The sequence below is a fragment of the Canis aureus genome, chromosome 34, assembly GCF_053574225.1.
Source record: "Canis aureus isolate CA01 chromosome 34, VMU_Caureus_v.1.0, whole genome shotgun sequence".
Lineage (NCBI taxonomy): Eukaryota > Metazoa > Chordata > Mammalia > Carnivora > Canidae > Canis > Canis aureus.
The window spans coordinates 25146147-25171282 of NC_135644.1; the positions used below are offsets into that span (position 1 = coordinate 25146147).

Sequence of the window (25136 nt, forward strand, 5' to 3'; positions counted from 1 at the left end):
AGACAACCTACAGAATGGGAGAAGATATTTGCAAATGACATATCAGATAAAGGGCTAGTATCCAAGATCTATAAAGAACTTATTAAAATCAACAGCAAAGAAACAAACAATCCAATCATGAAGTGGGCAGAAGACATGAACAGAAATCCCACAGAGGAAGACATAGACATGGCCAACAAGCACATGAGAAAATGTTCCACATCACTGGCCATCAGGGAAATACAAATCAAAACCACAATGAGATCCCACCTCACACCAGTGAGAATGGGGACAATTAACAAGACAGGAAACAACAAATGTTGGCGAGGATGTGGAGAAAGGGGAACCCTCTTGCACTGTTGGTGGGAATGGGACCTGGTGCAGCCACTCTGGAAAACTGTGTGGAGGTTCCTCAAAGAGTTTAAAAATAGAACTGCCCTGCAACCCAGCAATTGCACTGTTGGGGATTTACCCCAAAGAGACAGATGCAGTGAAATGGCAGGACACCTGCACCCCAATGTTCATAGCACCAACGTCCACAATAGCCAAACTGTGGAAGGAGCCTCAGTGTTCATTGAAAGATGAATGGATAAAGATGTGGTCTTTATCCAAAGATGAATGGATAAAGATGTGGTCTATGTATACAATGGGATATTACTCAGCCATTAGAAATGACAAATACCCACCATTTGCTTCAGTGTGGATGGAACTGGAGGGTATATTACGCTGAGTGAAGTAAGTCAATTGGAAAAGGAGAAACATTATATGGTCTCATTCATTTGGGCAATATAAAAAATAGTGAAAGGGAATAAAGGGGAGAGGAGAGAAAATGAGTGGGAAATATCAGTGAGGGTACAGAACCTGAGAGACACCAGATTCCTGGGAACAACTCTGGGAAACAAACAGGGGGTGGTGGAAGGGGAGGTGGGCAGGAGGTTGGGGTGACTGGGTGATGGGCACTGAGGGAGGCACTTGATGGGATGAGCACTGGGTGTTATGCTATATGTTGGCAAATCTAACTCCAATAAAAAATATATACAAAAAAAAAAGAATAGAAATCATACAATGTCTTCTCTCAGGCTACAGTAAATTAAACTAGAAACCAATAACAGTTGAAAGATCCTGAAATACTTAGAGATTAGACCATACATTTCTAAATAACACATGGATCAAAGAAGAAATCTCAAGAGGAATTTTAAAACCTTTTAAACTAAATGAAAATGAAAATACAACTTATCAAAATTTGTAAGATGCAGAGAAAGTAATGCTTAGGGGAAAATTTAAGGCACTAAATGCATATATGAGAAAAAAAGAAATATCTAAAATCCATAATCTAAACTTCTACTTTAGGAAACTAGAAAAAGAAGAGAAAATTAAATCCAAAGTAAGTCAAAGAAAATAATGATAATTAGAGCAGAAATCAATAAAATTGAAAATAGGAATTCAATAAAGAAAATCAACAAAACCAGAATTAGGTTCTTTCAAAATATCAATGAAATTGATAACCCTGTAGCCAGACTAAAAAAAGAGAGAAGACACAAATTACTGATATCACAAATAAAAGAAGGAGCATCACTATAGCTCCCAGAGGCATTAAAAGGATAATAAAGAAATATTATGAACAACTCTATATCCACAAATTTGGTAACCTAGATGAAACTGACCAGTTCCTTAAGGTACAATCAGCCAAAATTCACACAAGAAGAAATAGACTATTGAAGTAGGCCTATAGCTATTAAAGAAATTGAAACAAAAATTCATAACTTCCAAAACAGAAAGCACTAGGTCCACAAGGGTTCACTGGTGAATTCCATTAAACATTTAAGGAAGAAATTACACCAATTCTCTACAATCTTTTCCAGAATTTAGAAGCAGAGAGAATACTTGCTGTCCCATTCAGAGTCCAGCATTACCCTAATACCAAAATCGGACAAAGATATTGCAAAAAAAGAAAATTACAGACCAATGTCTCTCATGAAGAGAGTAGCAAAAATCTTCAATGAAATATTAATTAAATTAAATCCAACAGTATAAAAAACAGTTATACACCACAACCAAGTGAGATTTATCTCAGTTATACAAGGATGATTCAACATTCAAATATTAATTAGTGTAATCCATCACATCAATAGGCTATTTTAAAAAGTCACATAATCATATCAATAGGTGCAGAAAAACAAGTGACAAAATCCAACACCTATTTGTTTTAAAAACTGTTAGCAAACTCGGAGTACAGGAGAACTTCCTCAACTTTATAAAGAACATCTACAAAACCCACAGATATCATACTTAATGGTGAAAAAAATAAAAGCTTTCCCACTAACATCAGGAAAAAGGCAAGAATGTTCCCTACCAACACACCAACACTTCTTTTAAACATTGTAACTAGAAGTCCTCACTAATGCAGTAAGACCAAAAAAAAAAAAAGGCAAATAAAAGGTATCAGATTGGAAAGAAAGAAATAAAACTTTGTTCACAGATGATAAGATTGTCTATGTAGAAAATAAGAATCAATTAAAAAAACCCTTGAACTAATTAATACGTGATTATAGCAAGATTGCAGCATAAAAGATTAGTGAACAAAGGTCAATTGCTTTCTTATGTAATAGCAATGAACAAGTGGAGTTTAAAATTAAAAACATTATCATTTACATTAGCACCCTCCATATTATAACACTTACATATAAACCTAACAGAAAATGTATACAACAATCTATATGAGTAAAACTATAAACTTTAATGAAATAAATCAAAGAAGAACTAAATAAATGGAGAGATATTCCATGTTCATGTATAGAAAAACTCAATATTGTGAAAATGTCAGTTTTTCACAAACTGACCTGTAGATTCAGTACTATCCCAGTCAAAATCCCAGCAAGCTACTTTGTGGACATTGACAAAGTGATTTTTAAGTTTATATGGAGAGGCAAAATAGCCAACTCCATATTGATGGAGAAGAACAAAGTCAGAGAACTAACACTATCTTACTTCAAGACTTACTATAAAACTAAAGTAATCAAAACAGTGTGATATTAGGGGGGAAAAAAAAGACAAATCAACAGAACAGAACAGAGAGCCCAGAAATTGACTGACATGCACCACAGACCTAAATGTGAATCACAAAGCTATGATACTCCTAGAAGATAACATAGTAGAAAACCCAGATGACCTTGGGTCAGGCAATGACTTTTTAGATACAACACCAAAGGAACAATTCATGAAAAAACAATCTTCGTTAAAACTTAAAACTTCTGCTCTGAGAAAGACAATGCCAAGAGAATGAGAATTCAAGCCACAGACTTAGAGAAAATATTTGCAAATACTACATCTGATAACGGACTGTTACCCAAAATATGCAAAGAATTCCTTAAACGCAACAATAAGGAAACGAAGGACAGGATTTAAAAATGGACAAAAGACCTGGGGTACCTGGGTGGCTCAGTCAGCTGAGTATCCAACTCTTGGTTTTGGCTCAGGTCATGATCTCAGAGTCGTGAGTCTGAGCCCCAAGTTAGGCCTCCCACTCAGCAGGGTGACTGCATCAGTCTCTCCTTCTACCCCTCCCTCTGTTCACACTCTTTCTCTAAAATAAATTAAATATTTTTTTAAATGGACAAAGCTTAAACAAGGAAGATATATAGATGGCAAATGAGCACATGAAACTATGTTCAACATCATGTATCACTAGGAAATTGTAAATTGTGATGAGATACCACTATTAGAATGACCAAAGTCCAAAACACTGACAGTATCAAATGCCAATGAGACTATGGAACAGGGACACTCATACATTGCTAGTAGGAATGCAAAATAGTACAGCATAGCACTTTCAAAGATAGTTTGACAGTTTCTTACAAAACTAAACATACTCTTACCATCACATAACCCAGCAATCATACTCCTTGGTATTTACCCGAATAAACTGAAAACTAATGTCCACATAAAAATCTACACATGGATTTTCATAGAAATTTTATTCATACTTGCCAAAACTTATAATCAGTCAAAATGGCCTTGAGCAGGTGAATGGATAAAGTATAGTATAGCAGACAAGGTAATATTATTCAGTGCTAAAAAGAAATGAGCTACCAAGCCATTAAAAAAAAAAAAATGGAAAAGGGGATCCCTGGGTGGCTCAGGGGTTTAGTGCCTGCCTTCAGCCCAGGCATGATCCTGGAGTCCAGGGATCGAGTCCCACGTCGGGCTCCCTGCAGAGAGCGTGCTTCTCCCTCTGCCTGTGTCTCTGCCTCTCTCTGTGTGTCTCTCAAGAATAAATAAATAAAATATTTTTAAAAAATAAAAATAAAAGAAATGGAAGAAACTTAAATGCATATTACTAAGTGAAAAAGGCCAGTTGAAAAATCTACATACTACATGATACCAACCATTGACAAATGCAAAACTACGGGACAGTTAAGAGAATACTTGTAAAAAGTTGTTTGGAGGGGAGGTAGGGATAAATAGGCAGAGCACAGAGGATTTGGGGGGCAAAGAAACTATTCTATATGGTAATACAGTGATATATATATATATATAAACATTTGTTCAAACCATAGCATGTATAACATCAACAATGAAATCTAATGTAATGTAAATCATGGATTTGGGGTTAATAATGATGTGTCACTCTAAATTTTAACAGATGTACCATTGTGGTATGGGATATCAATAGTGGGGAAGGTTTTACATATATGGGGCAGGAGGTATAAGGGAAGACTGTATTTTCCATTCAATTTTGCTATGAATCTGAAATGCTCTAAAATACATAGTTTATTATTATTTTAAACTATACTTTTTAAAGATGCCAGCAAGGTGAGTGAAGTTAACACAAATTACATTTTTGTGTATAAACACTGGTATATATATATATATATATATATATAGTAGAAACCAGTGACTTTGCATGGCTCTATAAAAGAAACATTATAATTTAGTCAATAAACAACCTACTCATTCTACAAATTTATGAATAATATTAAAATGCAGAGAATAGTAAAGTTCCATGTCGTACTATTACTGAAAAAAAAAAAAGCTCAAGTTTCATTTCTAATATACTTTGGAATTTTGTTAGGAATGTCTATACCTGTCAAAATAAATTAATACATTTGAGTAGACAAAGTCTTGATTTTTACCTTCCTTGGGGCATATTTGGATGTCTAAAATCTGAAACTGAGGCAGAGCTCCTTGTCATTCATAAGTTTCTGCTATAATTTATTTGAGTGGCACTACTCTTTTCCTGTTCTCCCTGAAGCAAAAATAATATCATGATGCTCAGTTTGGCTGCCCGTGTTGACTGACATTGAGTAAATTGTCTCTGAATAAGATGAAAATGTAAATCTTTTTCTGAAGAAAATAGCAATATAAAAACCTCTGTGTTTCTTTTTTTCTTTTAAATTGCAGTTTGCAGAAACACCATCCTAAATCACATTTTTTCCCCTGCCTGTCATGAAAGTATCCATTAACTTGGTCCTCATGTCAGAATCTTAATCCAGTCCAAACTGACTATATAAATTGACCACCAAACAGGAAGCCTGCTGTTTTTTAAAAACTTAGCCAAGACTCTGTCCTTATGTCATATCATCAAGATATTCCATCTATGGTGGAATCGCAGTTCTGCCACTTTTTTCAACTTTGTATTACATTCCTCGAATGGTGTAATGACCCCGCATATACCCATAACCAGTGTCATCCATTATGAACTCATGGTCTATCTTGTTTCATCTATACCCTCACCCACTTCCCCCTCTCCCATATTTTGTCATAGCAAAGCCCAGACATCATAATGTTTCATCCACAAATATTTCAGCATTATCCCTAAAAGATAAAGACTTCTTTTTAAAATACATGACTATAAGACAATTGTCACAGTAAAAGTAATTAATTATAATTTCCATGACATAAATCTTCAGTTAATTCTGAAATTTCTAAATTATTCATAGATACTGTATAATGGATTTTACACTATTTTGCATCCATCTATTAGTCAGGCTCTGTGACAAAAGTTTTGTTTCTAAATCTAGATGCTACTGCAGAAAAGGTGTGCTTCGGGCAGCCTGAGTGGCTCAGCGGTTTAGCGCCGCCTTCAGCCCAGGGCCTGATCCTGGAGACCCGGGATCGAGTCCCACGTCGGGCTCCCTGCATGGGGCCGGCTTCTCCCTCTGCCTGTGTCTCTGCCTCTCTCTCTCTCTCATTAATAAATAAAATCTTAAAAAGAAAAGAAAAGGTGTGCTTCACTCATATGGGATAACTCCAGAGCATTTACCCCAATCTTACCAAGTCAGTAGAAATCTTCTGCCAATGGCAGGGAAATTGGGATCCCAGGAGAGCACATCAGATCCGTTTTTCTTAAAAGTGACTCCGCATAGCAAGGAAAAGCCTTCCAGCCAGCAGATAGATAGGCAGAGACAGTTTAAGGCTTCCCAGAGTTCTGAAACGAATCACCACATAAATGAGGGCAAACTTATTCTCATTTCTGGGCACTCTTTGGAAATGTCCGTATCTCTTTATAGTCATGTAAATAATGTCACATGTATGTTACATGTCATACAAAGTAAAAATGGGATTGTAGATGTTGAGGGAAGTGCTATGGGCACACACAGAAAAGAAATGTAACAGGGGGAATGAAAGGGAGCTCCATGGAAATGGAGGAACATAATTTGAGGGGAAGATTCAATCATTCAACAGCTCTTTACTGTATGCCTGCCCTCTCTGGACCTTGACATTGTCTCATGGTAGACGCAGTCAAATCTGTTTTCAAATTCTGCATCAAACCCTCACCATGCGGCAGAAAAAAAGGACAGAGAAGGAAGGGGTAGGAAGAGGACCTAGAAGTAAGGATTATTGCAGGATGGGAAAATAATTATACTCAAGTAAAATAATTGTCCAGAGGCTCTGAAGGCCCAGCTACAGTTCCCTCCTACCCTGAGGCCACAGATTGATTTCGTTCATCTATTTTCAGGTATTTGGCCAGAGAGGATAGATAGAAGCTTTCCAAATCAGCTCAATTTCTATGGTTAGTGGCTTTGCCAAATGGGAAGGACTAGAATAGTGAATTGGAATTTCTTAATTGACCTAAAGTTATCCATATTTGATGTTTGATGGAGAGAGTGAAGGGGGATAGAGGGAGGGTAGGGCACGTAAAGAAAATCCGTTTAAATGTGAGATTCACCACTGAGGAATAGGATGATAGTTTTTCTTCTCCAATGGGAAATGAGTTATTGAATTTGAGAACAATTTCTGTAGGAGAAAAGCCCCCTCCACTGTCTCCCATACCCTACCTTATTATTTGGCTTTTGCAAGCACACCCACAATATAGGATTATAAATTCGGTTTATATCTCCCTTAGCCCAGTCTCCCTTTATTATCCTGCTTTACTGCTTCTTTGGGGCTGAGACTTTAAAATTTGGGTCAAATGTTCCATTAAGTTAACCACTTTAGAATACCAATAACACTCCTGCAGCACTTTTCATCTTCATAGCAGATCACAAACATCTCCTTCTCCACTAATGAAGATGAGTTGAGTATCTATAGTATCTAAAACCAAAGCTATTTAATCATTGTCTGATGTGAAAAAGTAAGACAAAATGCAAGACCAACAAAAAAAAAAAAGTATATTACATTTTAAACTTGCTGATTCGAGATTTTTAAAAATTCTTTGAACATGCAGGAAGAACTTCTGCCACAAAATCCCAGCTTTTGTAATGAAAAGTCAAAATAAGAATAGAAGCAACATCTTAGGGGTGGTTTTAGTCCTTCCTATCTTTAAGGATGCTTTTAAATACATTATTCCATTTGATCTTCATGAAAACCAGTGAGAAGAAAAGGGACTGTTATCCTCACATTTCAGACAAAGTTTCTTGTGATTAATTACCTGTTTGGCTTTTGAGTCACTAAATATTTGTGCTGAGACTAGAACTCCAAACTTCAGGCGCCAAGTCAAAGGCTGCTGGGGAAGGAAGGACGGAGGTGTTGAGGGGGAGTGTATGTTTGCCTTGCTCTTTCAACTAGAGCAACTCCATTGGCCTGTTACATTTGGGGCTTCCATGCAGATTTCCACATTTTGATTTCATTAGAATCATTAGAATCTCATGACAGAGTATGCAGCATCTCCTCTATTGTTCATGACCCTGCTGGATCATGAGCTGCATTCTAAAATTACATTGAACAGGATTGCAAAGCTCCTCTTTCCTTGAACAGGATTGCAAACATCTCCTCCTGAGAGGTTGCAGTTACATGCTATAGTGTTTCCCCTTTGCGTGGCTCCCATCATTCATTCATCTTTTTTTAAGATATTAATTAATTAACTTATTTATGAGAGACACACAGAGAGAGAGAGAGGCAGAACACAGGCAGAGGGAGAAGCAGGCTCCATGCGGGGAGCCCAACTCAATCCCAGGACTCCAGTATCATGCCCTGGGCCGAAGGCAGGCACTAAACCGCTGAGCCACCCAGGGATCCCTCATTCATTCATCTTTAACACTCTTAATTAGCTGTTCTGGCCAATGGAGCTGACTGATGGTCTGTGTATGCACCAACTCTCTCTCTCTCTTGACTTTGTTTTTCTTCTATACAAGTCATACTAGTCATGTTTTCTTGTTTTCTACTGGTTACTTTCACCTTTCTGGGTCTCTTTGATGCATCAGCACACACACACACACACACACACACACACACACACACACAGGACTGTGAGCTTCCTGTGGAAGGCCGTGATGCCTAGTGTCTAACGTAGGACATGAACTCAGGATTGTTGAAGACACAAACGCTGGTTCCTTCTCTTTCTCCCTTATTCCTTCTCTTTTTCCACAAACTCTTCCATTCCTTTAGGAGAGGCTCTTTGTATATCATCCTCTGTCTTCTATCTCACTATCTCTTAGTCTTTCTATGAGCATAAAATAATCACCCATTGCTGACAAGGATAAAGCCAGTTGCTCTGTATCTAAAAAGAAACTGAAGCCATTCCTTGTGAAGGAAATTAAGCAAGACAAATATCTAGTACCAAGTGACTACGTTTTTAAAAGTGCCTTTAGGTCCAGAGTCATCAGAGTCTTCAGATGTTCATCTATAATTGCTTCCTTTTTTTATAAGCACCCCTTGAAAACTCTTTTCTCCTTTTTATCTTTCAAATTTCAGCTCAACTGTCATTTCCTGCAAATCCTTTACTGACATCCTGAAGCAGACTCCATCACCCCTTCTGGAATCTCCCAAAGAAATCTGGACTCTCCTTTACTGTAGTACTTCATACATTATGTTCAATGCAATTAATTCTTTGTGTCTATGCCTCACACTAAAATAAAGAATTTTTGTTTTGTTTTGTTTTGTCCTTTTATCCCTAGCAGCTACTATACCGACTAGCCTGGTATGCAGATATAGGTGCACAATTTTGTTGTTGTTGTTGTTGAAGTTGATTTAGATAAATGAACACTTTGGCTTCAAGAATAAAAGGTTCATTCTTACTTAATTTTTATTCTATTTTTGGAATCGGATTGCTTTCTACTATTCACTGATATTTGAGGTGTATTTTTTAGCTGTCCTGTGAGTTATATAGATTTGATGACAAACGAGCATCTTAACATAGAAATTGTTTCTATGGAAAAATATGGTTCATTTTCCAATATGTTCAAGCATACACAAAAGAACAGAACTTCATCCAGAACTAGATGGTCTTTCCCTTTTCCTTAATGTCTGCCTAATTCCACCCCCAGAGTTTCACCCCATATGGAATTTCTCTCCACTCTCCCGTGGTTTGCAGTTTGGCTTTCTGTTATGTACCTTGCCTTGAATCCATCATTTATGTATTTTCTCTGTCAAATCTGTTTCTCAGAGGATAAGCACAATGCATTTTTCATTGTTGATTTTTCACAATGGGGTTTCAAAGCACAGTATACAGAGTAAGTGCTCAGTAAATGATGGTCTGAATTTTTCTCTGAGCAGTTAAAAAAAAAGCTCAATAATTGAAAGTAGAGGAATATTGGCATTTGACTGAAATATTCGAGGCTTGATTGAATACTGGGGATATTTGAGTCCCAGGTTGAATAGTGCCTAGCTCCCTACCATTTGCCATCTGAGCTTCAAATGTCCAAATTCCAATCTTCATGGGCTCTTTTCCCTTACTTTTTCATCTTCTATTGTTTGCTTCAAAGATGAAAGGAAGAGAAATGAGATAGTTCTGCTAAGAAAGCATTCTTCTTCATCTTTCTTGTTCTTATGTGGCGCTTCTTTATGAGATGTCAGTTGTGCAATGCTCTAAAGACCTGTCTTCCAAGAACAAAATGTTCTAGTAATTCTGGTATTAAAAAATGTTGTTTTCTGCTTTTAGGGTACAGTGGTGGCTGTGTTGTCATGCGAGGAAGGAGTCCACCTGGTCGCTGGGAAGTGAAGGACTGCAGACATTTTAAGGCAATGTCCCTGTGTAAGCAACCAGTGGGAAAACAGGAGAAAACGGAGCAGGAAGAGAGATGGCCCTTTCACCCCTGCTATTTGGACTGGGAATCAGAGCCTGGCTTGGCCAGCTGCTTCAAGGTGATGCCAAGGGTACCTAGGCATTCTCAGTGGAACCAACATTATTTCAGTTTTGTTCATGTATCCCAAATTCCTTTACTCCAGACCAGTGCCTAGCACACAGCAGGTACTTAATATTTATTGGATGTATCTATCTTTTCAGTTATATTCCAAAATAAGTTTAAGTCAGAAGACTGACATATCTCTGATAATACTGAAGTCTTCTTCTTGAAGATTGGTATCAAGGCCCTAGTCAATACTGTTCTGACTGCATAGTCCCAAATGAACAAGGCAGATGCTCACTGGGTATTGAAATGGTACAATTCTATATCATTTGTATGAAAATGAATAAGTCTCTATTATGGAATAACACCATTATGCTGCTAAAAATAGCTTTTGCAGCTTAACAGATACCTGAAGATCAAACAAATTAATAGATACAGTTGATATATATGTGTGTGTGTATATATATATGTCTGTGTGTGTGAAAATTGTGTGAAGGAATGTCTTTTTGCAAATCAGCTTTAGATCCTAGATGTAAATCAGTATCTACAATCTTCTTGTCATGAAACATCTAAGAATGCATTCAGTTTAATGTACACATGTACAATCCTACATCAAATTCATCAGATAACAGTGACCTCACAAAGGAATAAGTTGAACCTTAGAAATTAGCAAACTGAGGCAGCCAGATGAAGTGATTTGCCCAAGATCACAATTATTTATTGACAGAGTTGGAACAAATGCCTGATCTCAGGGCTCCCAGTCCAGTGCTTTTTCCATTACAAATTACTCGGACATGTCAACAAACGTGTGGTGTGTTTGATGGGCATGGTGCTAGGATTGATGAATTTTAAGTATTCAAGAAAAAGTTCCCAGAGGAGGTGAGTTTTGGCATATAATTTTAAGATGGAAAGGCTGCGCTGTGTCCCACAGGACCAGGAAACCTATTCATTCTGGTCTCAGCAAATCAGAGTCTGGTGAAGCCTGGCTGCAGGATGCCTGCCTGGCATTACAGACTCTGGCACAATGTCAGGCAGATAAAAATGAGGAGTGCACAGAGGCCTCAGGTCTGGAGTTCTGTATTTGTGGACCTTCACCCTTGATCCTAAATAAAATCAGAAGTACATCTCCATTTGACTGATGTCTTTCTGCTACTGTGAGGACAGCTGAGAAACAACAGAGAATTTAGGCACAGCTAAGACCCAAAGACCTTAGTAATATACCTGCCCTGGTCCCGGGTCTCATTTCTCATTTCCAGCTATAGGTTAGCCAGATTCATGATCATTCAGCCAATTCTAACTTGTCAGAAGGTAATCTGGTGGGATAGAAATTCATGGGCTCTTGAAGCAAGGACTTCTGGATCTAATCCTAGCTTTGCTTATTTGTAGTTGTTTGACCAGAAATTTGTAACCTCTGTTAGCCTGACTCCCCGCATCTCTTAATAAACATTTATTAAGGGACAAGTATATGTCAGTTACAGGATATTTAGAAGAAGAAAAAAGAGTCCTCAAGGAGTTTATTTATAAAACTGAGCTCATTATATCCTCCTCGTGAATTTGTTGTGAGAATAAAATGAGAAAATAGTTTTACAATGATTAGACATATCCTAGTTCAATAAGTGTTATTTTTCCCTACTGGGTCAAGCTTTTAATATAGAATAATGACAATTGTACTACTGTTATTTTCTTGTCCAGAATTAAATCGCCTCACCTTATCCATGATAGTGTCAACTTTCTTTTTTCTCCTACTAAACCAGGTATTTCATAGTGAAAAAGTCCTAATGAAAAGAACGTGGAGAGAAGCAGAAGCATTTTGTGAAGAATTTGGAGCTCACCTTGCAAGCTTTGCTCATATTGAGGAAGAGAATTTTGTGAATGAACTTTTACATTCAAAATTTAATAGGTAAATACTTGTTAATTTTGAAAAAATGCAATCAAATATTCTGTTTCCCAGTAATAACTTATTAGGGATGAGTATCCCAAATATTTGTTTAAAATCTCAAGAATTTGTTTTAAGCCGACACAATTAGCCATTAATTGTGAAAGAAAAATTTATTCATATAGTTTTATATTTATATTACACCAAGTTCTTATTCTATAAAACAAAGAACAAAGTGATGGTTGTTTTGATATTTGAAATCTTTTCTGTGTATCTCAAGTCAGAATTTTAGAGCCTTTCCAGAAAACTCTAATTACCTAACCCCATGATATTCAAAGTGTTGTCTGACGATCCCGAGAGTCCTAGAACCCCAAGATTAGGAGATCAAGTGGGCTGAGGTCCTAGTTCCATCACTGACTCACCAGAGCAGCTCCCACCGGCTCTACTTCTAGTTATTTGTATATAATAGGAGTCCATGTAAGATTTTGTTTGAAAAAAAAAATCCCACTGATTGAAAAAAACATTCCAAACCAACATCCGAACTTTACATTTGAGGAAATAGGCATTCACTTGTCGGTATCCATCTTATAAGTTTACAGAATCTTGAATTACATGGAATTAGAAGATCAATTTAAATTTGAAGAAATGAGAAAAGCTTGTGCTACCTTTTACCCAATGTAAAAATTCTTTCCAGTATATTACTGTGGTCATCTACTATCTGCACAATTCCTTTCAGAGTGATCCTTATTTGGGAGAAAGTCCATTCCATTGTTGGAGGCTGGTTTCAAAGATCAAATTTCTAGTAAGCCAGAGCAATACAGATCAAGTAGATTATATTTTTGAACATTTGAAGACAGCCATTATGTTCTCTTTTAGTGAGTCTTCTCATCCATTGGCCTCTTTTTGTAATATGTTCTTGTCAGCTAGCATACATTTTTGGAATATCTTCTATGGGAGGGGTACTTCTAAATGATTAGCTGGTTGGAGAATGCAATAGACAAGACAGACAAAATCCTGCCCCCGAGAAAGCAGTATGAATCCAATGGCTCCATACATTTATTAAATAAAAACAAATGTAACATCAGGTACTATGCTCCAAGCTCTGGAAATCTGGAGTCTCAATGAAACACTTGCTTAAATTACAGAAAAAATCCAAAACTATTTTTTTGGGAAAATCCTAGGCTTCCCCATAGGTCACCTTTAGGACACTCCAAACAGTGATTAATATGTAACATCTATCAAATTATTCATCTCCTGCATCTATAGTAATGTTCTTAATGGTTGGAGCCATTGAAATCATCTCCCAATGTACTCTCATAGAGTACTGTTGGGGGAAAAGAGTCAAATATTATTTGCAAAACAACGCAGAAACTTGGAAATTTACCATATGCATTAGCATTGTAAAGGCTTCTAGAAGGAAGCATTTTCTTCTACCACAAACCTCTTTTTTTGAGAACACTTATCAACATCCCATGAAAATTCTAGCCCCTGTGAGAAATCCTGACCTAAAACCACGTTTCCCAAATCTGGCTGATTCTCACACTCACTTGGACACATTTTGACACAGAGCCCTCTGGTCTCACACCAGAACTGCTGAGTCAGATTCTCTGAACCTGTGCTCGCTTTGGCAGCACATATACTAAAATCAGATTCTCTCTTTTTTTTTAATTTATTATTTTTTATTCTTTTATATAAATTTTATTTTTTATTGGTGTTCCATTTGCCAACATATAGAATAACACCCAGTGCTCATCCCATCAAGTGCCCCCTCAGTGCCCGTCACCCAGTCACCCCCACCCGCCAACCACCTCCCCTTCCACCACCCCTAGTTCGTTTCCCAGAGTTAGGAGTCTCTCATGTTCTGTCTCCCTTTCTGATAAAATCAGATTCTCTGAGACTGAAGAAAAGTTCAAGAAGCTTCCTGACTAAGTGGACCACAGTCTGGTGTGGGGCCACAGATTCAAGGGATGCAGGATAGTCTCCATTGTTCTAAGTTGTAACTTTGCTTCGTGACTTAAGCTCTTTGCAAAACATCGAGTATAGGGAGGTTTGCTATATGAAATAACCACGTGCAAACTGCATCCAAATTTGTTGTAAGATCAAATATCATTATGTCTATTTATATAAGTTCTCACACTTGAAATTTCTTGTAGAACTTAATGCCAAGCATCTACCAAATTATTAATCTTTAGCACTTAATCACAAAAGCTGTATAATATTACTTTGCACCAAGACTGCCAGGGAGTTTAACACAATCTCATGCTTGATTATAGCAAATAAACCAGTTCTCATAGTAGCATACATGCTTCTCCTTGTTATGGCACTGCTTTTTTATTTCTATCTTATTATTTATTATATTATTAAAAATGATATAATTATAGGAAATTGATGAGGAAAAATTAATGCCAGTTCATCATCTAGGAGCCAGTACGTATCAGGAAAAATGTAGAACTCTGAATTCAGTGAGTAAAGGAATAAAAAGTCCTTAAGGCAGGAGAGTGATATTGATATGAAGGTACCTGGCTTAACCTTAAGGCAGCATCCTCCCCCTCCACAACCTTGTAAATTGTAAATTGTAATCATGGCAGTCATCAGCCAGGCCCCAGTGATCTCATGGATTTCTAAGTCACATTTTACTTTCATTTGTATTGTTCAAGCAAAATAGCTCACATATCTGAGAAAAGGACGCTTCAGAATAAGCTTGCTTCACTGCACTAACGAAAATAAAGCATCTGTCATGACTTCTGAATCTTTTAAATCTTTAATTCTCCAAATTATTCTCAGAATATTATCTTAGTGAGATGGTTCGTTGTACAATTAGACTTTATTGGTTGATTTATTGAGTACTCTGTGGTTTGATGTATTTGTCCTCCGCCTAATAGGAGGAAAGATGATTCTCTGTGGGGCTTCTCGCCAAGTCTAACCCAGTGGTGAATGCTGAAGTTAATTTACTGTGCCTCAGACTGATTTGCTATGAAATTATGTTGGGATCTGAAAAAACAAAAAACAAACTCTGCTGTGTACCTTTTATTAAAGGGTGTGGTGGGTAATTAACCTTCAAAGAATACATGAACATTTGACCAAAAAGCAACAAATCAAAGCATAGGAAAGTAGTAAATGTATAGTAAAGTAGTAAAAAGTCCTCTAGGGAAAAGATGTTCCAAATTTCTTACCAACTTGCCTTCGTGTGTTCTTATATGATTGAAAAGTGCTGCCATCCCTTATAAACATGAGAAAATAGTGTTCTGAATATGAGTTCACTTCTCCCCCAACTGTATGTCATCAAAGAGCACACCATACAAGCCCAGAGTAATAGGAAGCCATAGCTCAGATTTTGCATACAGAAAACATTCAGTAAATGTTCATTGACTTGATCGATCCTGCCAGGAGTATCAGCTGTTTCCTGTGCACATAAATACTTTAAAATATTACTTGAACCTTTTACATTTTGTTGTGAATTGAGTAGGAAGAGCCAAGTTTTTGTTTTTTCACAGGACAGAAGAAAGGCAGTTCTGGATTGGATTTAATAAAAGAAACCCACTGAATGCTGGCTCTTGGGAGTGGTCTGATGGGACTCCTGTAAGTTTTTCCAAACTGAAGAAAAGGAAATGAATTCAAAACAGGTGACCCTGGAACACTTTGGTAAACCAACCAAGGGAACCTGGAAATAATGACCATATTTCCTGTGACTCAGACCCAGATAAAAACTGCACCAGATCCTGGTACCATAGGAGTTATTTTTGCAAAGTCCTGGGAAACCTTTGCTAGCTACATAGTTTTGAGGCCAGCTATAGGATCTCATCCTGGAAATAAATAAAAATCTCCAACCCCCCTCCCAAACTATCTCTCCATGTAAAGAGTCTTGAGAAAGAAGCAACTGTTGTTTAAAATAATATTAGGCTTTCTTTACTTCACCTTCCCTCTCTAGCTTGGCACCTAATTATATGAATGTGGGACCCTTGTCCAGATCACAATGAAAAGAACCATTTCAGTTTATCTCTAAAAGAAATGCCAGCCTTAGAAACACCATCTCCTTCTCAACCAGAGCAAGTTATCTAGAAGGAAAAAAAAATTACTTTTCTTTCAGCCTCATACTTGTAAAAAGCTCTGTGAAGGAAAAAAGGAATTCACTATTACTTCTTTTTTCAGGTGCAATGAGGAATCCTCATATTTTCCTTAAGATGATAGGGAAAAAATGGGAGCTGTATCCCAGATTGAAATGAGATCCATCTGAGGGCACATGCAAAATCAAATTATTCAGTTATACCTGTGAAATAGGAGGCTAACATAAGCCTGCAGTGAGCACTTAATGCAGCTCTTATTTACTGAGCCCGAATTATATTCTTACCACTGGTTGAATGCACTGCTGCATGATCTCATTTCACCCTTATAATGATTCAGTGCAGTGGTTATTAGAATGCTTAAATAGTTTTCCTAAAATAATGCATAACAGAACCAGAATTTGTACACAGGTTGTCTGCCTCCAAAGTCATGATGTTATAATGTCTTCTTGTTGGCAAAATATCATCAGCCTAACTTTGAAATAGTAAAGATCAATAGAAAAGAACAATCTCTAGCCCCACTAGAAAAAAATTTGCAGTAAGGAAAGGATCTGTGGAAATCTGTATGTGGAAAACAAAAATAATAAGGACATGCTAGTTAAACATGTAACACACACACACACACACAAACACACACACACAAATAGTGCTGCGTCTCTGAGAAGGGTATCAGGACCAGAGAGTAAGAAGAGACCTTAGAGATCACCTGCCCCATCCATTTTGCTATCAGATAAACTGAGGCCCAGCAAGTGGAAGGATCTTAGCAGACTCCACCTGCTACATAAATGACAGTCAATATGGCACCTGGAAAACGAAGTGTGGTATGTAGAGGCTGAGAATGTTTCCTTTTGTTTTAGTAAAACAATCTCATTAGTAATAGAGAGGAATAGACTATTTGGTTCAGCATAAATGAGATAAACCCATGAAGCAGTGCATGGAGTTCCTCACCACCACTCCCTACTTGGACAAAACAAATGTTCAAACTCACACTATGGTCTGAATACATATGAGCTTATGTATTTTTACGTTAGGTGAGTTGTATGATTGTGTACATGTTTGAGGAGGCGTATAAATGTTTCAAACATCCTCTTTTTTCCAAATTTTTACTCCAGTTTCACCTGTGGTCCATCCACTTTTCTGTCAAGTAGCCATTAAATCATTGATAAGATTGAATTTTTATTAATATCCCTCTTAAATGACCATTCATGGAAAGCTTTGGATGGTTTCCCAATAAAAGCTAGTGAAAACTTAAAATTTAGTGACTAAAGACTAAAATCTCAGGGTATATGCAAAAGAATCTACATCACAGATGAGACCCAAATCTAACAGATCAGAGCCTTCCAGAGGTTTGCCCAAGGTCCCAGGGCTAGCCTATTGTGGCCAGTGAGAAAACAGTACAAGTTCAGAAGGAACCCTGCTTCTGATTTATTCCTTCTGGAGAAAGGAGTAGCTTGCCTCCTTTTAAGAAAAAAAAGCATCTTTAAGGAAAAATGTTAGTTTCGTTAGCTTGTTCTTCACAAATATGAAGCAACCTTTAATTGCAATCTTATCCAGACATTTCTTAAGCTTCCTCCAAGTCTACTGTGGTTTATTTACAGAGATGCCTGTTTTGATCTTTTGAAACTTTTTGTGGGGGATCATCGTTAAGAAATAATGAACTTCATCTGCTGCAGGTTGTCTCTTCATTTTTAGACAATACTTATTTTGGAGAAGATGCAAGAAATTGTGCTGTTTATAAGGCAAATAAAACATTGCTACCTTTACACTGCAGTTCCAAACGTGAATGGATATGCAAAATTCCAAGAGGTAAAAACATAAGATTTTTACTATATGTTTACTTTCTAATAATCTACAGAATTTTTCCAAGTGAAGAGTTACAGAAATCTAAAATTTAAACACCTGGACTGCAGTACCAACAACCATCATGACGATCCAAACTGTACTACTTCAGCAAAGAATGCCCCACGGGGGAATGAGAAAAAAGTGACACCAGGGCAGTACACTAAGTTAGTTAATAGGAAATGAGGATAACCAACTATATTGTGGAATACGGTATTTTTCAAGTACTATCTGGAAGAAATGTCACTGTGACATTACAAGCAACCAAAATTATTTGTCAAATGAATAGGTGAAAGCACCTAACGTAGTGTGTGACGCACAGTAGGCCCTTGACAAGTGTTCACATCCTTTCTTCTTTGATCAGAGGCCTCTCTTGAGCCTCCTTTTCAAGTGTGAGAGCCAACCATACTTCAAACAGGACAAAGTACCTAGTTTTTAAGTGGTATTTTAAAAGGCAAAGTACAAAATACTGTGTTTAGAGCTGAAGTAATTCAGAGATGGTACACTTGTGAATAAAGGTCACTCAAGGTTGTCTGCTTTCACTTTGCAGATGTGAGACCCAAGATTCCACCCTGGTACCAATATGGTAAGAACTCTCCTGGCAGTTCTTGAATATCTAATTACATGCCATTATATACCATTCCTGTATTATTACTGTCTTCCAATTGAGCTTCTCTTTTCTTATGTCAATCTAGAACTAATTAAAAATCAAATTAATAAAAAGTATTTAAATGATTAAAGGTTAATATTCTAACAACACTATTTTCATGACATGTGAATTTAAAATATGTATTTATCCCAGACCTTGCAATACAAATGAAGTTTTCTTAGATGAGATAAACCAAGGAAAATAAGCAAATTATATACTTAGTTGTATGTATGTAAACATACTTATTTATGTATATGGCACACACACACATACTTTTTTTTAATGCTAAGTGACTAAATTACAATTGTGGGGTAAATTATAGTATATCCTATTTAAATTGCATTATATCAGTCAATGGCTTTTGCATCATTTGCATTGGTTTTCAGTGTTGTTGTTGTTGTTGTTGTTGTTGTTGTTTTTCAGATGCACCTTGGCTCTTTTATCAAGATGCTGAGTATCTTTTTCACACCTATGCTGCAGAATGGCCCTCCTTTGAGTTTGTTTGTGTCTGGCTACGTGGTGATATTCTCACAATTCATTCTGCACATGAACAAGAATTTATCCACAGCAAAATAAGAGCGGTATTTGAATACAATTAACCATGAGAAATTCAGAGCTTAGCTCCTTCTTCTGTCTTTGGGGGGATTTTTTTAAAATTTGACTACAGACATTTATTTAAGTTTCATTTAAAGCCATGTATTTTTGAGAATTGATCGTCTTCCTGTTATAGGGATTAAGAGAAAATAATGGAAACACAAGTTTACCATGTTGGTCAATCATTTCACTATTGTCATTCTTTATTAGCAACAGTTATGAGTAAGTAGAGTTTTATTGTTTTAGTGAGGCTCATTCAATCATTCAATATCTATTTATTCAGTCTACTCTTCTAAGGGCTGGGGCTTTATCAGTGATTAAAATAGACCAAAATTCCTGCCCTCATGGGTCTTATACTCTAGTCTGGGAAGAAAGACCGTAATCAATATAAGTACATAGCATTACATAATATTTTAGGAAAAGATAAATAGATAAATGCCATGGAGGAAAATAAAGCGCAAATGAAGGACAAAGTGTACCTGAACAGTGTGTGTATGTGTGTGTACATGGCTGTTTTAAAATTTTGAATTTTACTTACAAGAATATAATACTTTTAAGTCTATAAAGACTCAATATTCAGAAAATAAGGAGTGGTTTTCCATTTCAACTTAAGTTAAAGACTTGGGCAATCTTTGAGGAGCTAGGCTAATTGGAGAGAAAGCATGCAAAACCTGTTAAATAATGAAGCAGACTGCCAAAGAATAGTGTACACTTTCAGTGTATTTCTCCAACAAGCATTTATTGAGCATTAGGTATGTGTCAGGCATTGTGACATTTGTCAAAGTCATAAAAATGTCAAGAACACAAAAATGAGATATAGTCTCTGTTTTTAAAAAGCTAGAAATAATAGTAAGTGAAAAGGGAGCAATATGTACAAATTATCAAGGGAACACTAAGAGAGAGAAACTTATTCTGAATTTTTACTAGGAAACCTTTGAAAGTAAGAAAAAAACCTTTTACCATTATTTCATGATCGCCAGGAATCCTTTCTTGAGCTATCATCTTTTCATATATTTGTAAGTTGATTGTTAAAATGAAGCTCTATATTTAAAACATCTTGGCATGTAAGAGAAATGTCTTCTCTTACAGCTCATGGAGCTTTTCCATTTCTATAATCCTATTTGATGCACAGACAGCCTGCAAGGTACAGGTAGGTCAGGGCTATTACTGAGTTGTAATGGAAAAAGCTGAAAAACAGAGGGATTAGGTGACAACCCCACGGTCCCACAGAGACTCAGTGAAGACTAACCACAAGAATGAGATATTCCCCACTACTGGTTTGTGTGCTATTTTACCACCCTTTCTCTCCTACAAATAGAACACTCAAGCCAAATCCATGTTAAGCATCCACATGTCAGAAAAATACATTTATTTCTTTAACAAGACAACAGACTCCTGGTGGCAATAACAAGACATCAGATCAATTGTCTGAAAACCAATCCATCCATCGACATGACAAAGTGCATGTCTCAATTGGAACTGATATTTAGCCAATACTTATTGTAACCGTAGCAGGTACTGTGCTAAGTACTACTATTTAATGCCATTTAATCTTTCCAAAGACTTTCTGTGGGAAGTCTATTATTAGGACATTTTACAGTTGAGGAAGCTAAAACTCCAAAGAGGTGAAGCAACTTGGTTACTTACACAGCAGCTAAGTGATGGAATCTGGAAGTGAACCCAGGTCATCTGACTTACAGAGTCATTTAAAACCCTTCTGCTAGCAGTAGAACAGCAGCTCTGTCTCACGCATGAGCAATAAAAGACTTCTTTGATCTTTCCAACAGGGCTTAGGTCTCCTAGGAATATCTGCATGTCTCTTCTCTTCACCTTTCCCTGAATTCACTCTCCCAATTATTAGTGGTTGGGAAGCCAGTGGGGATGGCAGAGTTAATACCTCCCGAAGAAGGAAATAGTAAAACCCATGTGTTTAGCTGTTTAAGAAGCCATACCTAGTGCCATCCATGATACTAGTTGAGGACTAGATCTAGTTGTGATGTCAAACCAGGTGAACCTTGTGGTGTCTTACATGGCAAAATTGTTACCCAGCCTGTGACCATGTTGATACAGAATGCCTTGTCAGTATGATGGGCGGGCAGCTGACTGATCTAACATCCCGCTGTGCTACAAAAGAAAATTACTGGACGGTTTAAAATGTGTAGATGAAAAAGGGACAAGGGAACTAAGGGAAAGGGTATCAATTTAGAAAGAAGAAAGCTCTAAGTTTCCAAAGCAATTCTTATTATCGCATAATCTATGGCTGTGTTATGCACTCTTTGGTGGTGGTAGTAGTGATATTTATAGTGACCATTTTCACTTCACCAGTAAGAAATTCCATATCTATGTAATGTCCTACTAGAATGAGTCAGTCCAGAAGTTATTTTATTCCAGGATGAGTAACTAAATATGTAGAGATCATAAAATTCACTTTTGTGGCACTCTCGTCCTATAAATGCAGGAAGAATCAGAATAGTAATTAAATATAATTTTTAGAGATTTTTATTCATTTATTCATGAGAAACAAAGAGTGAGAGTGGCAGAGACATAAGAAGAGAGAGAAGCAGGCTCTGTGCTGGGAGTTTGATCCAGGACTCAATCGCAGGACCCTGGGATCTCAACCTAAGCCAAAGGCAGATGCTCAACCACTGAGCCACCCAGGTGGCCCAGTAATTAAATATTTTTGGTATTACATATCTGTTGTATAGTTTCCCTATAAAGAGTAGTAACTCAGAAATGTGAAAAACAAAAATAACATTTAGTTGGGAAGTAAAAGAACTATTGAAAAAGAAAGCTGGATGAAATTTTAAAAATCTGAAGCAGATTTTTTTTTAAACAAAGTGTTTCTATCTTGGAAAAGTGGTTAGTCAGTATTTTCTCCTTGAATAACAGAATACCACAGGCATGATGAGAGTGAATTTTTGAGTACTTCTTTTTTAAGCCATCTTGTTGGCTAGATTAATGCCCAAAAAATAAAAAGCCATAAGCACTTTAGGAGTTCTTTACATGAACTACTACCCAATTAATCCACTTGGCTAACATTCCTATACTGTGTTGTGCAATATTTGCATTTCAAAATTGCAATTTACTTTTATTTTTATAATTTCATGTCTAAATACTCTTAACAAAAATATATTAAAGCTATGAGTCATCCTCCAAAATATGGTGTTTTAACCCTTAAAATAACATGGTTTTGATATGACAGGTTACTCTTTCTTGTATTAATTCATAGATCAATGACTTCATAAATTATATTGGATATTGCTATATCTTATTTTTTATAAGTATTTTTCCCATATGATTCTATCTATAATGACTATAACAAAGTATGGTTGATGTTATGAAATCTGTGGTCATATTACATTTCTTTATTTGAGAGAATATTAATAAGCCTTCTATTTTTGTGGTTTGATACCTAAGCTAAAAGTTACAACATCTATTTTTCACCATGGATTTTTCACTTGAGATATCATCTAGCTCATCCTTCTAGCTTGTGGTTCTATTCTGCATCACAACAGGTTGTAATGTGCCATGTGGAGGATCACCATGATATAATTGAGGTGGCAATAAATATGTCACTTAAGATGTAGTTATAATTTCTCTTTAGAGGTCCTTAATTGGGGCAGTGAATGATCAGGCCATGATTTCCACTATTGTTGCACATGAGACCTCTTTAGATTGAATGAAATTGTTGTGGTTCTCCCACTGAGTTCACAGCCAGTCTCAATGGATCCATTCCAAAGCCTGACAATAGGAATCTAAATTCAGCATGTAAGAACATGTCCATGAAATAACACCTCAGGGACCCCAAATTATAGTTGTTCCATCTTGCATTATTCTCAAATTGCTGATATGGCAGACAGCCACACTATTCAAGGAATAAAAATACCTGTTTATAAATTAAAATGTTAGAGAACTCTTAGGTTCTGTTGTATGATGACCCAAAATTCATATGGAAAAAAACATATATCTTAACGTGTATTTCCAATTTTTACAGAAGAAATGAAGTGCAAATTTAAATACACAGTGCTTTCAAATTAACAAATTTTTAGCTTAAAAATTAAGTTACATTTCACACACACAGCATACATATAAAGTATATTGATTTAGAGGTCTTAGGGAAATCCTTACTGCTTCTTCCTCTTTTATAGTTAAAGAGGGAATTTCAATTTCCTGGGTCATAAGTCCAGCATTACATCTGCTGTAATGTATGTGTGTGTGCATGCACACATGCATGAACATGCTGTTTCATTTCATACTTTATTGTACTGATATCTGTATGATAAATAATGGTACAAAATTAGTAAAATGCAAAAATGATTTTCTGGTTGTTAAACACTGGTAGTTTTGTAGTATTCCTTTGTCCTACATTGAGTCTATTTAAATGGGGAGGGTGCTAATACTGTTTAAAAGCTTAACAATCAGACTAATGCCAAAAATTCAAAATCTTTTTTCTATTGATGTCTTTGTGCTTTGAATTGTTTTTCAAACAGAGTGACTTATGCAGTGAACTATAAATCACTGAGATGATAAACCACTAAATTTTTAATCAAAAAAAGGAGTCTGCATCTTATTTTACTTTACAATATTATTTTGTAAAGGTCTATTATGAGAGTTATAAAATTTACTTTTAAATACATAGGGAAAGTTGTAAGAAAGATTTTCAATAGTTGATTCTAATTTCCCTTCATAATGAGGAGGGAATATTTTTAAATAATCGTTTCAGGTTCTCTCAAGATGCTAGGCCTTAGTGTACTCTTCTTTAGATAATTGGGTAAAATAGTGAAGAATAGAAAGCTATTAACAGCAACCCCATTAATCTTAATACTGAAAAGGGAAAACAAGTAGAATAAATGCTGACATATTCTTTTTTTTTTTTTTAATAGCTATCAAAGTATGGTGTAAATTGGTGGATTGGACTTCGAGAAGAAAGAGCCAATGATGAATTTCGGTGTGGACCTAGATCAATTTGCATTTTATTTTGTTTGACAGGTTTTATTTGCAGAATGATTGGACTAGATCTTAGTGATCAATTTGTTAAATAGGCTTCAAACATTGTCTTTAATTTATAAATTTCCATTTTTCTAACTAAAGACCTGAGTATCTTTTTAATTTAATAAAAATTACCCCAGAACTCCAAGAATGGTGTTGGAGATTGAACATATGGAATAAAAGAAGACCCTAAAATTCTTAATTTACCTACAGCTGGAATGATGGAGCACCCGTAATATACCAGAATTGGGACAAGAGAAGAGAAGGATCTATGAGTAATCAGAGCCAACGATGTGGCTTCATTTCATCTATAACAGGTTATTATATTTATCCATTTTGGGGTTTATAATACAAACTGATAATTTTCAGAAGGCTAATGTCTCCTTTACATTGCATTAGTTCAGTGAGAAAGTTTTGTTTGGCTGGCTTGCTTTTTTTAGTTGAATATGTTGAGTTTCATTAGTCTTAAGGATGGCCATTCCTATAGTTAGTTAATTCCATGCATTCATGTTCTTGAAAATGAATTACAACCATAGAAGTCATCCCTCAAGAACCAAAACAGCACCAGAAATAGACCCAATGAAACTGGTCAAAAATATGCCTGACAAATACTACTCTCTAAAAAATTTCAATATGGGCCCATT

The 25136-nt window shown here is 36.2% G+C and overlaps 1 protein-coding gene across 1 annotated transcript in view; it reads left to right on the top strand.

The window, feature by feature from the left end:
* PLA2R1 (phospholipase A2 receptor 1) overlaps nt 1-25136 on the top strand; it is a 115210-nt gene that overhangs the window by 63436 nt on the left and 26638 nt on the right. Inside the window, exons 12-19 of the mRNA XM_077883522.1 lie at nt 10298-10500; nt 12239-12384; nt 15855-15939; nt 18095-18227; nt 18811-18846; nt 19333-19490; nt 24387-24451; nt 24706-24809. Of these exons, the coding sequence (XP_077739648.1) occupies nt 10298-10500; nt 12239-12384; nt 15855-15939; nt 18095-18227; nt 18811-18846; nt 19333-19490; nt 24387-24451; nt 24706-24809 (930 nt within the window). The remainder of the gene's footprint in view (nt 1-10297; nt 10501-12238; nt 12385-15854; nt 15940-18094; nt 18228-18810; nt 18847-19332; nt 19491-24386; nt 24452-24705; nt 24810-25136) is intronic.